Raw genomic sequence first — 14719 nt, forward strand, 5'->3', positions numbered from 1 at the left:
GAACACAGCGTACGGATTGTGTCACTGAAACCGGCAGTTGCGCAGTTTGACAAGACAACAACATGGCGGCGTCCTTACAGCGCCTCGCATCTTCGGGAAAATATTTCCTACCGAGATATTTTCTGAGGACATATCCCCTCGCCAGGGTGAGTAGAAAATCATCTATTTTACCGGAAGTTTACTCGACAGCTGTAATTTTTGAGTGACTGTCTGGGACCTCTGCGCGGCGGGTCAATCCTGTGTTGTAATCGCGGTAGCTTTACTGTTAGCCTCTTAATGCTAACTTCGACTAATTGGCTCTAAAGCTTTCAATGTCGGTCGGTGTTGGAGGAAAACACTTCATTCAGAAAAATACAGGACTTTACTCACACAAACGATAGGTGGCGCCATCCTTCGAAACTTTTAAGTGTCACCATGACTTGCCGTTTTTTTGGTTGGAATGTTTGTTACTTTATTTTTAGGTAGAGCAATCGTCTCTGGAACCGAATACTCCTGGTTCGATTCCCGGCTCCTCGTAGTGTGTCGAAGTGTTGTTGAGCAAGACATTGAACCCTTAACTGCTCTCCGTAAGCTGGTTGACGGCATGCATTCTTTAATTAATCAATTGCAGAGAACGAATTCCCTTACGGGGATTAATAATGTATAAGTTAATATTATTATTATTGATCTTATTATTATAATGTTGTTATTATTGATCGGTAATAAGAGAAAGAGGTCCTAGGATGCAGACTGACACATTTTAATACATCAGTTAAAGTTGAATATATCTATATATGTTTGATATAGCATAAAGGGTATTTTACCGGAAAAGTTCACATTGAATGTGAGCACAGTCATCAATAATAGTGTAGCCGCCAGACGACATTTGCTTTTGATTGACGATACAATGGTCGCAATTTAATTTACTCAGTCTGTCTAATACGTTGAAGTGGAAAACAACCCAAGATCTTTGGCAAGTGATTTTTCTGAACAGAATTTTTGCAACCAGTCAGCAAATGGTAACATCAGATTTTTCTTTTTAAGAGATGTTATCTACATACTAAGCTTTAAATGTTTTTACATTAAGGCTCCCTGGTAAGTTCTATTCAGCACTAATGGAGAAGAGGGTTTGCTGGGTCACTGTATCCAGTTGGAGCACACCCTCCGACAACCCTTTTTAAAAAGGGGTATCACCACTACAGTCTGCTAGTGCACCAGAGCTGTCCCCAACATCCACGCAATGCGGCATGTCAGCCAGGACAGCCCTACAGCATCCAGAGCCTTGAGGAACCCAGGGCGGACCCCCCACCCCCACCCCCACATGCTCGGCGCCTCTCACCGGAGGCAACTCCAGAATAAAAAAAAATTCCAGCCCCTCTTGACAGGCCTGACAGGCCAACGCTGTGAATCAAGTTGAGTCCAACTATATTTCGTCGGAATCTCTCAGCCTCGCACATCAGCTCCTTCCCTACTAGAGAGGTGACATTCCATGTCCCAAAAGCCACTTTCTGCAGCTGAGGATCAGGCCACCACGGTCCCAAGCTCTGGCCACCGCCCAGCTCACACTACACCCGACCCCCTTGGCCCTTCCTGTGGATGGTGAGCCCAGGGGAAGAGGGACACATGTCAATCCTTCTGGCTGCGCTCCACCAATCCCCATGGGTGAAGGCCCGGCCACCAGGCGCTTGCCACTGAGCCTTGCCCTCCCCGGGCCTCGCTCCCGGGGAGTATACATAGTATATTTCTAAAAAGAGGTTACTGATTATGGTTATGCCCATGTTGCCCAGCAAAATGGGAAGAGGGTTATGGAAAGAGGTGCCATGTTAGGATTTAAGGGATTCAAGGGTTTTAATTGTCAGCAAATTGTTCATAATTGAATGTTGGTTGTCTCTCTCCGCTGTCTCCTCCAGGTCTCCCCTAAGAGGCTCTTTGCGTCTCCTGCTGTTCAGGAGGTTGCCCTAAATGTCCCAGAGACCAAGGTGACCACATTGGAAAATGGACTGCGGGTGGCTTCAGAGGATTCCGGGCTTCCCACGTGCACGGTGAGATGAATACACTTAGCCACAGGCTGATATCTGTCAGATCAGGGGTCAAAGCCAAATAGTATTTATCTTCAAGTACAGCAACTAGAGTGGCGCATTATGCAGTTCAGAACAATTCTGCTTGCTTTAAATGAAGTTATGCAAGAATTCATTGTTATATGTTGTTTAATAAGGAGGGAAACGCACAACAAAACCTTTTTCACACACTCTGATTTGTGAAATGCTAGACTTTTTTTTCTGATATTGTATAAATTACTAATTATTAATTAATATGATTTACTATTATCCATTAATTATTCTTGCCATTTCTAGATGCAATAAATGTAGTACTTTATTCAGGCGATTATCAAAAATCTGCAAGGAATCTCCAGAAAAATTAGAGTCAGTGTGCACAACCTGGTGTTTTCCCCTGCAGGTGGGGCTCTGGATCGACGCCGGCAGCCGCTATGAAAATGCAAGAAACAACGGCACTGCACATTTTCTGGAGCACATGGCCTTCAAGGTGAGAGCCTTTTACCACAGAACCACCAAAAAGTTACAATGGGGTTCTAATTGGGTGTGCGTGCAAATTGTGACAGGGCACAAGGAAGCGCTCCCAGCTGGACCTGGAGTTAGAGATCGAGAACATGGGAGCTCACCTGAATGCCTACACATCCCGGGAGCAGACGGTCTATTACGCCAAGGCCTTTTCCAAGGACCTGCCCCGAGGTTCTTTTCCACATGCATGCACGTACACACACACACACATACACACAAAATAAAGAGGCATATCTGCTTTTGAATGTATTGGTTATGATAACCCTCATGTGCAAAGGCAATGTTTTTTTTTATGTTTATCTTGACCTCCACATGAGGATGCTCCACCCCAGTAGACCGATGAACCACCACATCCATATACAGAATGATTCTGATCGTCATAGCTCTGACCGTGTCTAATCCTGTCCTAGCGGTGGAGATCCTGGCTGACATAATCCAGAACAGCACGCTTGGGGAGGCAGAGATTGAGCGGGAGCGTGGCGTGATCCTGCGGGAGATGCAGGAGGTGGAGACCAACCTACAAGAGGTTGTCTTTGATTACCTGCATGCAACAGCGTACCAATCCACAGCACTTGGCCGGACCATCCTGGGACCCACAGAGAACATCAAGTGAGGACCCCCCCGGTCTTGAGTGAGAAAAGAAATGGTCGGAAATGTAGTAAATGTCCCTAAAGTCTTATTATAGAATTTAATTAATACAATAATATAGAATTTATGTCAGGTAACAACAATCGCTGCTACCTAAAACCTTCAACCGGGATGCCACCACCGCATGGTTTTCTCTGACGACAAAGTTGTGTGTGTGTCTGCAGGACAATAAACCGAGGCGACCTGGTAGAGTACATCACCACCCACTACAAGGGCCCCCGCATCGTCCTGGCAGCGGCTGGAGGTGACGCTGAGCCTCCATCATCAATGTCATCACAAGACATCTGATTGAAGTATCATCAACCTGTGTGAGTGGGCACGAAACTGAAAATGACCCGCCTGTTCTTGTCCTCTTGCAGGTGTTTCTCACCGTGAGCTCATCGATCTGGCCAAGTATCACTTTGGTAAGCTTCCTGGTCGATACCAGGGCGAGGCCCCGGAGCTTCCTCCATGCGGCTTCACGGGCAGTGAGGTGAGTGGCCAGGCCTCCTTATTTTAACAGGGGGAGTAAAACAGGAAAAACACTGGTATACTTAACTGTGGTGCTCTGACAACCTGCTGCTCCTCAGATCCGCGTCCGTGATGACAAGATGCCCCTGGCTCACATCGCCATCGCAGTGGAGGCAGTCGGGTGGTCCCACCCAGACACCATCCCCCTCATGGTAGCGAACACGCTGATCGCGAACTGGGACCGCTCGTTTGGAGGCGTGGTGAGTTTTCCCTCTCAAGACACTGCCTGAACATCACTGTGACCTTGGCGGCTGACTGACGCCTGTCCTCCTCAGAACTTGTCCAGTAAGCTGGCCCAGATCGCCTGCCAGGGGAACCTGTGTCACAGCTTCCAGTCCTTCAACACCTGCTACACCGACACTGGCTTGTGGGGGCTCTACATGGTCTGTGAGCCAGCCACCATCGCCGAAATGATGCACCACACGCAGATGGAGTGGTAAGGCTCAGATTAACAGCAGAGTCAGAGGGCGTAGACCTGTTCTAAAACTGCGTATGTGTCAGGATGTCCCTGTGCACAAGTGTTACGGAGAGTGAGGTGGCTCGAGCCAAAAACCTGCTCAAGACCAACATGCTGCTGCACCTGGACGGTGAGTCACAGCATCATTTCTGAGGCGCAGAGGTTCTTCATGCAACTCTCTTTACCATGTGGGAGACTGTTGTTTCTCTTTCTACTCTGAAATAAAAATTGTTAAATTGATTGCATAATGTCGAGAGAATTAATACAAAGTGGGTTTTGGGGATCAAGACTCACAGTTTTCCTTTCGGAATTGGTTGAAATGCAGCCTTTCAGTAGAAAAAAAATTAATTATGCTGTTTTTTTTCCCTAATATCTTTGATGTCCCTTATCTTTCGTCTTTTGTGTCTGTCATTAAATCAGTATTACATGTTTACTTTCTAATTAAACTATTAGAAGCTATCATTGCATATTCAGACATGCTAATGAAAGCCAAATTTCTAACCCGAATAGATTGCAATAGATTGTTAATCCTTGATAGAACATGAGATTTAAATTGCATATCAAAGATAGTCGTGCTCCTGTTACCATGACGACCATGAGGAGGTTCATGTCCTTGTGCATTTCAATATCAAGGCTCCACCCCCATTTGCGAGGACATCGGCAGGCAGATGTTATGCTACAGCCGCAGGATTCCACTGCACGAGCTGGAGGCCAGAACTGATGTGAGTGGGTGGATGCAATCCGAAGTTTTCCATTTCTAAATCTTTTGATAATTATGGGTTATATCAACTCATATCTTAAACTTTGGTGATTTGTTCAACTTTTCGTTATTTTTTTCAACATCGTTGATCCTTACTTTTGGGGAATTTATTCATTCATTTTCTTGATAACTGCAGTTTTAAAGGCCTTAAAAACGAATTTGCCGACAGCATGCTCACTTTGTAACCCCTGAGTTCCAATGGAAAAGATGCACAATTTTTTTTTGTGCTCTGTGGATCTTCATGTTTCCAGTGAATGTGTAAAGATTCTGAATGGCTTTTTCAACAGGCCATCGATGCAGCCACCATTAAAGAGGTCTGTACCAAATACATCTACAACAAGGCTCCTGCTATCGCTGCTGTCGGTACGTCACTGTCACCTGATCTGGGGGTCACATGACTAATGTAGGACTTCTATTAAGGTGGAAATTCTGCCTAGCTGTGTCAGGCTGACTGAATGATTCTAAGCCTGTACTGACATTTTTGACCCATTTTCCTGCAGGTCAGTTTTGAAGGGCCTGCCACTAACTCAATTAGAGGTTTCTATAAAGACTGGTGTTAATTTTAGGCCCCTAGAGTGGCATAAAATCTACTCAAACCACTCAACTTTCATTGGCTTCTTAATAAACAGCATTGGGTTGGGAGAGAGTTGCTGCCCAGAAGGCACTGGATTTTCCACCACGTCCACAGATTCTGTCAGTGCAGGGAAATCAGCCGCCGGTATTTGAAGGCAGCACCGCTTTGATTGCTTGGCGGACAAGAGAAAAATGTCTGTTTACCTATTGCTGAATTTTCATCCACGAGATACTTCAGCTACATAAACTCGAGATCCTGCACTGCACTTTGGCATCACTGCCCCCACATGGCTGTCAGATGGCCCCTCGCAAGACAGTGTTACACTAAATTCATGGTATCAGTGGCCTGGAGCATGTCATCCGGCCTGGTCACCCTCAACCAGTCAGCCTCCTCAGTGTCATTTGTCCTCTGTTCAACCTCTCACACACACACCCCACAACTGTGATCAATATAGCAGATCCAGTTGATTACAATAGTGTATATGTTAGATGTACAGGGAACTCTGATTGATGACTGGTTAGAGTACATCCCAGCAAACTACAATCTGCTGTTTCTTTCAGGTCCAATCGAGCAGCTGCCAGATTACAACCAGATACGCAGCGGGATGTTCTGGATGAGAAGTTGAGCAGATACCTTCAGAGAACAAAGTTATGACTGTACAGTGCACAAACACACAATATTTATGTCTGTCATTTTTTTTCTGCCTTTAATTTTTTTATTATAAAATAAAGACCAACACAATAATGTTAAAATAACAGATACAATTGTAGCTTGTGCGTCTTGTCATTTTTTACTCTTGGCCGCCACCTGCTCCTGGGCAGCTTTCTTGGCTTTGACCATCTCCACCAGCTCCTGCAGAGACACCGGCACTTGTTCAGTTTCCCCTCCTGCCACGGAGCGCGTGGCGAGGTGACAGCCGTATGACTCACCTTGTACCTCTTCATACAGTCCTTCTTGTTGCGTCCCGGGACAGCGGCCGCGATCTTCTCCCAGCGCTCTGGCGTGCTGACAGGGTAGGTTTTCAGGGCCTGTTCAAGAAGCTTCTGTTCCTCGGTGGTCCAGGGGGCTGAGTTTCCTTCACCACCTGCAAATGGGGCACAGGGCAGAACAGATACTATGATGATGAGTGCTGACAAATTAATCTGCTACCAGATAAAACTAAAAGCGTTTTAAAAGCGATCTCTGAAACTAAAAGCGTTTTAGTTTCACCGATGAAGCTCAAGCAGCTGCAGAGTTTAATTGTAACTTCTATTTAATTTGTTTTTCCTGAGCTTGCATCCCAGTCGGTCAACACACCGTCAAACCTCTCGGAAGGAACAGCATTGTCAATGGAGGGCGCCACTGAACTGTGTTCCTTCTTGAATTTCTCAAAGGCTTTTTTGTTGATCTCGTCTTTCTGCAGTGGATCTGAGGGGATGACAGAAAAACACTCATCAGAGGCTTCATATTTATCTGGGTTGATTAAATTTCGTATTATGGATACATTTCTTTAATTGATTGTAACACAACACCCCAATTAGAAGGAAGCCGAACAGACAACTTTCCGAATGCTCGCTCACCAAGTCGCTGGAGGTTCTTAGCCTTATTGATGACGTCTTTTGCCGTCCTCTTCATGCCGCTGGTGGAGTGGAGGTTCATGTAGTTAGCAATAACTTCCCATCTGGAGAAAGAGAGTCAAATTTTTATTTGTGTGATGTATTTTCTTTGACATGACTGACAACTATTCTGATTCCTTTCTATTCAGTCTCTCATTTCTCCCTGCCTGGATGACAGGAATAAACTCACTGGCTCTGTATTGAAATTCAAAATAGTCAGTCATACAGAGCTGTAGGTCTTCTCCTTTCGGCTTTTCCCTTCAGGAGTCGCCACAGGGAATCAACTTTCTCCATTTCACCCTCTCGTATCCTCTCACACAAACTACCTTCATATCCTATACATATACCATCATATACAAGATGTAGTCTACCTGGGTGCTCCTACCTCCGCTCTTATAAGTTACTTTGTGTTCCTATCTTTCTGGAAAAAAGTGTTCACTACAGCTATTTCTATCCTTTTTGCAAAATCTACCATTATCTGTCCCTCTGCATTCCTATCCTGTATACCAAATCTGCCCATTACTTCTTCACCCCCTCTATTGCCTGCACCAACAGGCCCATTGACATCTGCACCAATTACCACTCTTCTCTGGGGATATTCTGAATCACTTCATCTAGCTCATTCCAGAACTTCTCCTTCCCCTCAAACTTACATCCCACCTGCAAGGCATAGCCACTAACAACATTTAGCATCACACCTTCAATTTCCAGTTTCAGACTCAGAAGTCTATCTGACGTTCTTTTCACCGTCAGAACATTCCTAACAAACTCCTCCTTCAAGATAACTCATAGTCCTTCTCTCCCTGACAGTACAACTTAAAGCCAGCTCCTAAGCTTCTAGTCTTACTACCTTTGGATCTGGTCTCCTGGGCACACAATATATCCACCTTCCTTCTACGCATCATGTCAACCAACTCTCTACCTTAACCTGTCATAATCCCAATACTCAAAGTCCCTACTGTTAGTCCCAGACTCTTGCCTTTCCTCTTCTCTCTCTGCTTCCAAACACGCCTTCCTCCTCTCCTTCTTTGACGTACAGTAGCTCAGTCTCCATTGGTTCCCTGTAGATCATCGGTACCAGTGGCAGTCGTTGTTATCCCGGGCCTCGACCGATTCGGCATGATCTGGTTATTATGTTTGATTCACATGTTTGATTTTGGCAAAGTTTTATGCCGGATACCCTTCCTGACACAAACCCCTGCATTTATTCAGGTTTGGGACCGGCTTACGGAGAGACTGGCCTTTGCCGCCCTGAGGCTGCATTGCAACTCTACCTTTTCCTGTCATAGACTGATATTCAAAGTCCCTATTCTCAGTCCCAGACTCTTGCCTTTCCTCTTCTCTCTCGACTTCCAAATACGCTGTCCTCTCTCCTTCTTTGACATAGCAGTGGGACAATTAACTAAATTGATTTAAGAGTGAGTTGTCTTCAAGTTCTAAAGGTCATTATCTCCTCACAGGGAGTGTTAGAACCACCTAAATGTTACACGCGCACTCCTGTCAAATTTTGAATTTACCTATTTTTACAGTAACTATGATCACTGACATTATTCGTCTGTTATTACAATAATGACAGAAGTAAGCTATTAGTGAAAGTGTCTTACCATTTTTGAAATGAGATTTGCATCTAGGTTTCAGGGAATTTCCTGCAAACTTAAAACTTCCTGCCTCCTATATAGCAATCTGTGTCAGACCGCCAGGTAATTTCTTGCAAAAAAAAAATGATGCAATCGCACAATTTTAATGAGACTTTAGCAATAGCAGGCTTTCTATTCATTGGTAAACAGAAGAACAGAATATGCCTTTAATTGTGCAACGGTGGGAAAATTTCAAAAAGTTTAGCACCTATCTGTAATATTCAGATAACGCCACTAAACTGAAGTGATGTTAATGTTTGCACATACTGCTTGCGTCATGACGCTGGTATAAGCGCACGCTAGACGTGATGTCTTGGGCGGGAGTTCTATGAATTCCCGTAGCAAAAAAGCAGCATATTGTGATGCTCTATGTCATTATTCTGAGCATATCATATAAAGACAAGACATAAATATCACACCATCTAAAAAAGATTTCGCGCCCCAGAGCCGGCTAGAGCTTTTATTGTGAAAGTCTACCTGGCATTGGTTCCAGCGGGAAACAGGTTGACAGCTTTGATGAGCAGCTGGAGGTCCCCTTCGTTCCACCCCTTCCCTGTGCAGCCGCCTCCCCCACTGGCCTGTTCAGCGCTGCGAGCTGCCTGCCGTGCCTGGACCTCCGCCTCCCGTTCCCTCTGAAGCTGGAGGTTCACCTCCTGCACCTGGAACATAGTGAGAAGGGAGATTGTGAGGATATTCCCATCACCCATTTTGATGGACAATCAGGCGCAATCCTCTTACCTGCTTTTCAACCGCGACCTTGCTTTCCTCCTTGGAGCCAGAGGCCAGGGCTTCATTCAGAGACTGCAGGCTGAAACCATCCTTTCATTAAATACATGCATTCCAGTCTAACGGTAATCCCTCTAATATTCTGGGATTATTTCTTAAGACACCTTCTAGAAAAATTCTTTGTACCTATTTCTAATTCTTATTGGTAGCTTATTTTGCCCTTTTTTGTAATTTCTTCCAAATCTATGGATTTTGAGTGATTTTGTTACCAATGAGGTGGATTACAATATAAAATATATACATATGAAATATTTTTGAATACTTTGATTTTAAAAGTTAAGGTCAGCCATTTAAATTTTTATTTTATAAGTCAGTGTCTCCGCTAAGTGTTCTACCTGGCTAACTCCAGACGGTCACAGAGCTTCTCCACCTCCTCCATCATCTTTACGCTGTCGGCCTCATTGTCAGTGAAGTAATTCCAGTTCTGAGGAGGCAGAAAGGAACTCCATCATAATGACCAAGTCCTTACAGAGTAATGACTTTGGATTTCTGAGATGATTAACCTTGCAGGTGGTCCTGAGCTTCTGCCTCTCCTTCTTGATGGCCTTCTTCTGGATCTCCTTCTCCTTCTTGGCTTGTAGCGCCGCCTGCTTGGCCTCTTCGTCCTCCTTCTCCTTGGCCAGACGGGCAGCCTCCAGCTCCGCTTGCCGGGCCTGAAACCACACATGGTCATACACGTTTGTGACGATAACACAGTCCACAGGCAGCTCAGTGGCTGGACAGACTCTTTAAACCTGGGCCAAACTCAGGGGACTGTTAGGTTTACACTCGTGTCTTGGGACGGGAAATATGAACCGACTGACTGACACCTGCATCTGCTGGAGCAAGACAATGGAAACTGACATCTTTGTAAACAATATGACTGTAATATAACTGGTACAGCAGCAATTTCTTTGTTTCCACAAAATGGATATTTCTGCCTCGTGAGACTCAGGCTTCCAGTAGATGTGAAAAACCTCAATTTTACAGACAGCACAGATTGTTACATAATAGCCCACCAGTTGTATAACAATGCACTTATAATGATATCATGTCATCTGATATCAATGATAGCAAGCTCTAACGATAACTACTTTAGGCCATTTTACAAAGCTTTTATGTGCATTTTGTGTGGAATCACTGTCCTGAATGGTTCCCCCAGGCCTGACGACTGAAGGCCCATATGGCAGCTGTCCAATGAAAATCCTGTATGTCTACAAACCCATCATAAACCAACTTACAACAAAAATCTCTAACTACTACACCTTTATCAAAGAAAATGACTGAGGAAGAGCTTTGAGACAATGGTTGTATGATCCGGAGTCATGTCTCAACTCACCCGCTCTCTCTCCTCCTGATCTCTCTTTTTCGCTTCCGCCTTTGCCTTCTTTTCCGACTCCTTCCTGGCTTTTTCTTCCTCTTTGAATTTCTTTATTCTAGGGTCGCAGCTATAGGCCGTGTCTAAATGAAACAGTGCAAACTTTCAGCTTCGTTTCATGTGCATGTGAAGGGTGTGACCTCGAAATACTTCAAAATGAACAGGGGACTGTGTCGGGTCCGGCCTCTGTACCAACTAGTGTTCGTATTCTGTTCATCTCCTCCTTCTTCCTCTGTGCTCGAGATGCTCTGTTCTGCTTCTCGATCCACCTCCTCTCATCTCGACTGCAAATAAAGAGATTTTCAGCTTTTCCTTTGCAAAATGAAGATTGAAGAATGAAGTTATGAGAAAAAAATGCGACAATTAAGAAAAAAGTAGCACTGAAAATGCAAATGAATGAGAAAATCCTCAACCTCTGTGGAATGAGGTGACTATGCAAAGCCAAAAAAATCTAACAAAAATTATATGATTGACTAAATAAATAAGCAAACAATTTGAGAGCTCACAATTCTTACAAAACTGTTGTTATTGTTTACATTTCTTGTCAATTGTATCATATTTATAAATATGCACATGTTCTCAGCCAGCCATGCAAACTCAACTGCCAGTGGTTTTTGTGATGATGGAGTGAAATAAACCTCACCATTCTGCCTTTTCTTTCTCCTCTTCATCCAAGTAAGAAAATTCTCTCCATGAGTCAAAATTATACCTGAAACAGTGAACAGTCTTTTTCACATCTCAAACCTTATCCCTGGTAAATCTCACACCCAGTCAACTTCACTCTAGTGCTGCTTACCAAAATGAGTAAAAATTGTCGACCTCTTCGAAAGACGAGTCTGGTGTTCCCAGTTTGGGCACGTGCTTCTTGGTGGACCACCTGGAGTTCCTTTCAAAAACTGGAGAAAACCCCTCAAAAAAGTTCTCTTTGCCTTCACTTTTGGAGGGCATGCCATTGTCAAAGGTGGGGTCAACACTATCGAAGGCTCGCCTCTTCAATGGGTCAGACAGAATTTCCATTGCTGCACATCAAGAGCAGTAGCAAAAAAGGGTGTTTAAAAACATGTGGGACTGATTTGTATTAAACAAAGACCATTTGACATCAGAATTTCCTAAATACCACCCACATCTGGAAGACACTAAAAATCTGGAAGATATTGCCATAGAAGTGGGAAAAGAGGAAAGGAAAAAAATCTGCTGGACACGACTCACGAAAACAAAGTCTGACATAAAACACAGTGAATTCAAATGAAAAATCAGCAAGAATATGCCATTAAACCCTCATAAAAATCATCTAAGAATTATGCAACAAAATTCTTAAAAATTCTGAATTATTTAAAAAACAAACAAACAGATAAATCATTGGAAAATATAAAACTAAAAGAAATCTCTCACTAAAATGGCACTAAATTGGCCCTAAAATTTGCATAAACTCAGCTCAAGCTATTAAACCAGCAGGTGATTGTTGGTAGCGTGTGTCGCGGACCTTTTGTGATACAGGTGAAGTAGTCGTTGTCTCCCTCTGTGATCTGCTCCCCGGCTGCTTTTCTCTTGTCGGGGTGATGCTTCAACACGATTGCTTTGTCTGTGGGGAGACGGCAGAGTGTGAGGCGGAGCAGTGGTGTGGAAGCGAAAATGGCGTGGGAGAGGGAACCCACGGGCAGCTTTGATCTGCTTCTGCGTGGCTCTGAACCTCATGTGGGGGAGACCAAGGACTGCGTAGTGGTCTTGATTCTGAAAAACACACAGGCTTTGGGTCACACATCCTTCTACACATAAGTGTGTGACACATGTTATCTCTTACTATTGCAAACTTTTGCACTCTCAGTCCTGGTGTGAAACGCACACATATGTGACCCACAAACACACAATATTCTGTGGTGAAAAATCTCATACACCTCACTGACAAACATTGTGTCTCTGGGATGATGAGAAGTAGGTTGATGTATATAAACATTATGGTTTACATCTCATTTTTCTTAATGTTTGCTTGAAAATCATACTACTTTTATGATACTTAACAGGTATTTTTCCAGCAAATCCATCCAAATCCCTCATTTCTGGGCATTTTCTCTTCAACTTTCAGGCATTTTTCAGCTAATTTTTTGGTATTTCATTCTTCATTTTTGAGGTAACAGTATAGAAACTTTTTTCCATGATTTGCACAAATTTTGGTTAAAAAATTAGCAAAGAATTGCCAAAATAACTATCCCTGTTTGGATTCAGGAAAATGGGATAAGTATTAAATTCTTCAATATTGAAAGATTGAATGATCTGCCAGGTGGTATTTCATCTATCAATATATTTGCCAGCTCCAGACATTCCTCTTTGGTTTGTACCTTCCAGTCTTTAGGGTCAAGTGTCCGGAGCATTGCATATTCCTCCAGTTGGAATTCCTCATCCTCAGACTCTTCAGAGGACTCCTCCTCCTCCTCAAGCTCCTGGAAGGAGCTCGACACATTCCTGTTCCTCCTCTTCACATATGCCTCGAACCAGCGGCCCACCGGCTCCACCCGAACCTGCACAGAGGCTAGAGGAGAAACAGCACGTTACACCAGATTTTAACAACTGAGGCTTGAATAGTGAGGACAATAGTATCACAATATGCAGATATCTAACAGTATCACTGCATTACTATGGTGCTCAAAAAATGACGATTAAAAAAATTTGTTTGCTAGAAATTAACTCTGCATTTAACCCATCATGGATAAACCATGCGCAGTTGGCATGCCGTCTAGCATGCGCCAAGGGAGCAGATCGGGGTTCAGTGTCCTGCTCAACAACACTTCGACACACTAAGAGGAGCTCTACCCCCTGCACCACACTGCAGCCGAAAATGATGGTCACAAAAAATTCTGGGAACGCCTTCCAAAGTTAAAAAAAAAAACGCAAATATTTCTACAAATTTCCTGCCCTTTTGCTAATGATGATATATATACACCTAACAGTATGTAGCTTTAACTGTTTGGCACTAGCAGCTGATGAGACTTTAGAGATACATGATATTCTCAATTCTCATACATAATTTGTTCCTTTATCCTGTTCCTTTTCAAAATCATATGCCAAACTTGGCAATGATGCCAGAGTACTCCTTTATTTCATAGGATTTGAAATAGCCAGAATAATACACATAACTCAGCTTGTGACAAATGACAACCAGATCATCCTCGAACGAGCAAGTGTTAAGCAAATGTCAGATGGAGGAAATGAGTGGGAAGCAGCTCAGGCATTATGCAACAAAAACCTCAGCGCCGATCGAATTTAAGAGTAAATAAAATATTTGAATAAATTGTTCCCGGTGAAAGTCGACATTTAATAACGGGTAATTCCTTAGTGACTGAGTTAAATGCTAACAGTCAAAATATATCACTAGTACTGTAGCTTAGCAAGCTACCTCCCCTGTGGCCTCCCTCAGCTCTTACCGGCAACAGCTTTGAACACAACTGTTTCATCACCGTCCAGCGCTTCCAGCAACATATTAAAAAACAGGCGTCCCAAACATTCAAGTGCCGAAATAGTCAAGTGGAGATTTTCTAAAGTGCTTGGGTTCTGGGCCCGCGGTTTAACAACCACATGGGCCTCCCCTCTGGAAGAAATGCCGAATCGTGAGAGCGACTTTAGTCGGTACGCCTGAACCTAGCCGCCTTACCAGATATATTATAGTTCCGCTATGAAACATTTGTGACTATTGTGCCTTTATTTAAACTTATGCTTTGTTGATTTAAAATCTTGGTACTACATTCAAATTTATCGTAAGATTTTTAATTATACATACGTTAGTTAAAAAGAATAATTTATATTTTAACGGGGTACGTCTTCAATTTAATCCGAACATTACTT

General features: G+C 43.6%; 2 protein-coding genes across 2 annotated transcripts; one reads left to right on the forward strand and one right to left on the reverse strand.

Annotated features, from left to right (window-relative positions):
* Positions 1-8: 8 nt before the first annotated feature.
* Positions 9-6273, forward strand: pmpcb (peptidase, mitochondrial processing subunit beta). The gene is made up of 13 exons (XM_086146810.1): positions 9-146; positions 1890-2021; positions 2437-2523; positions 2600-2729; positions 2969-3167; positions 3371-3450; positions 3566-3678; positions 3776-3916; positions 3992-4152; positions 4218-4303; positions 4807-4895; positions 5221-5296; positions 6068-6273. The coding sequence occupies exons 1-13, from the start codon at positions 63-65 to the stop codon at positions 6130-6132; spliced, it is 1443 nt and encodes a 480-aa protein (XP_086002936.1). The 5' UTR covers positions 9-62; the 3' UTR covers positions 6133-6273.
* Positions 6187-14492, reverse strand: dnajc2 (DnaJ (Hsp40) homolog, subfamily C, member 2). Its single transcript, XM_086146808.1, has 16 exons — positions 14302-14492; positions 13219-13409; positions 12538-12613; positions 12366-12464; positions 11679-11901; positions 11526-11591; positions 11075-11166; positions 10844-10965; positions 10029-10178; positions 9861-9949; positions 9478-9547; positions 9217-9398; positions 7067-7167; positions 6804-6914; positions 6437-6591; positions 6187-6359 (listed from the first exon to the last, which is right to left on the reverse strand). The coding sequence occupies exons 1-16, from the start codon at positions 14354-14356 to the stop codon at positions 6291-6293; spliced, it is 1851 nt and encodes a 616-aa protein (XP_086002934.1). The 5' UTR covers positions 14357-14492; the 3' UTR covers positions 6187-6290.
* Between the last annotated feature and the right edge of the window lie 227 nt (positions 14493-14719).

Source organism: Fistularia commersonii, chromosome 5 (assembly GCF_037954325.1).
Source record: "Fistularia commersonii isolate RoL2024-O1a breed Wild chromosome 5, RoL_Fcom_v1.0, whole genome shotgun sequence".
In the NCBI taxonomy this organism is placed as follows: domain Eukaryota; kingdom Metazoa; phylum Chordata; class Actinopteri; order Syngnathiformes; family Fistulariidae; genus Fistularia; species Fistularia commersonii.

Excerpts from the sequence above, each read along its gene's own strand:
- pmpcb (XM_086146810.1), top strand. The coding sequence starts at position 63 with ATGGCGGCGTCCTTACAGCGCCTCGCATCTTCGGGAAAATATTTCCTA. Across the intron at positions 2,730-2,968 it reads TTCCAAGGACCTGCCCCGAG|CGGTGGAGATCCTGGCTGAC; the intron begins GTTCTTTTCCAC and ends ATCCTGTCCTAG. Across the intron at positions 3,679-3,775 it reads GCGGCTTCACGGGCAGTGAG|ATCCGCGTCCGTGATGACAA; the intron begins GTGAGTGGCCAG and ends GCTGCTCCTCAG.
- dnajc2 (XM_086146808.1), bottom strand. The coding sequence starts at position 14,356 with ATGTTGCTGGAAGCGCTGGACGGTGATGAAACAGTTGTGTTCAAAGCT. Across the intron at positions 6,915-7,066 it reads TAAGAACCTCCAGCGACTTG|ATCCACTGCAGAAAGACGAG; the intron begins GTGAGCGAGCAT and ends TCATCCCCTCAG. Across the intron at positions 6,592-6,803 it reads TCCTTCCGAGAGGTTTGACG|GTGGTGAAGGAAACTCAGCC; the intron begins GTGTGTTGACCG and ends CCCCATTTGCAG.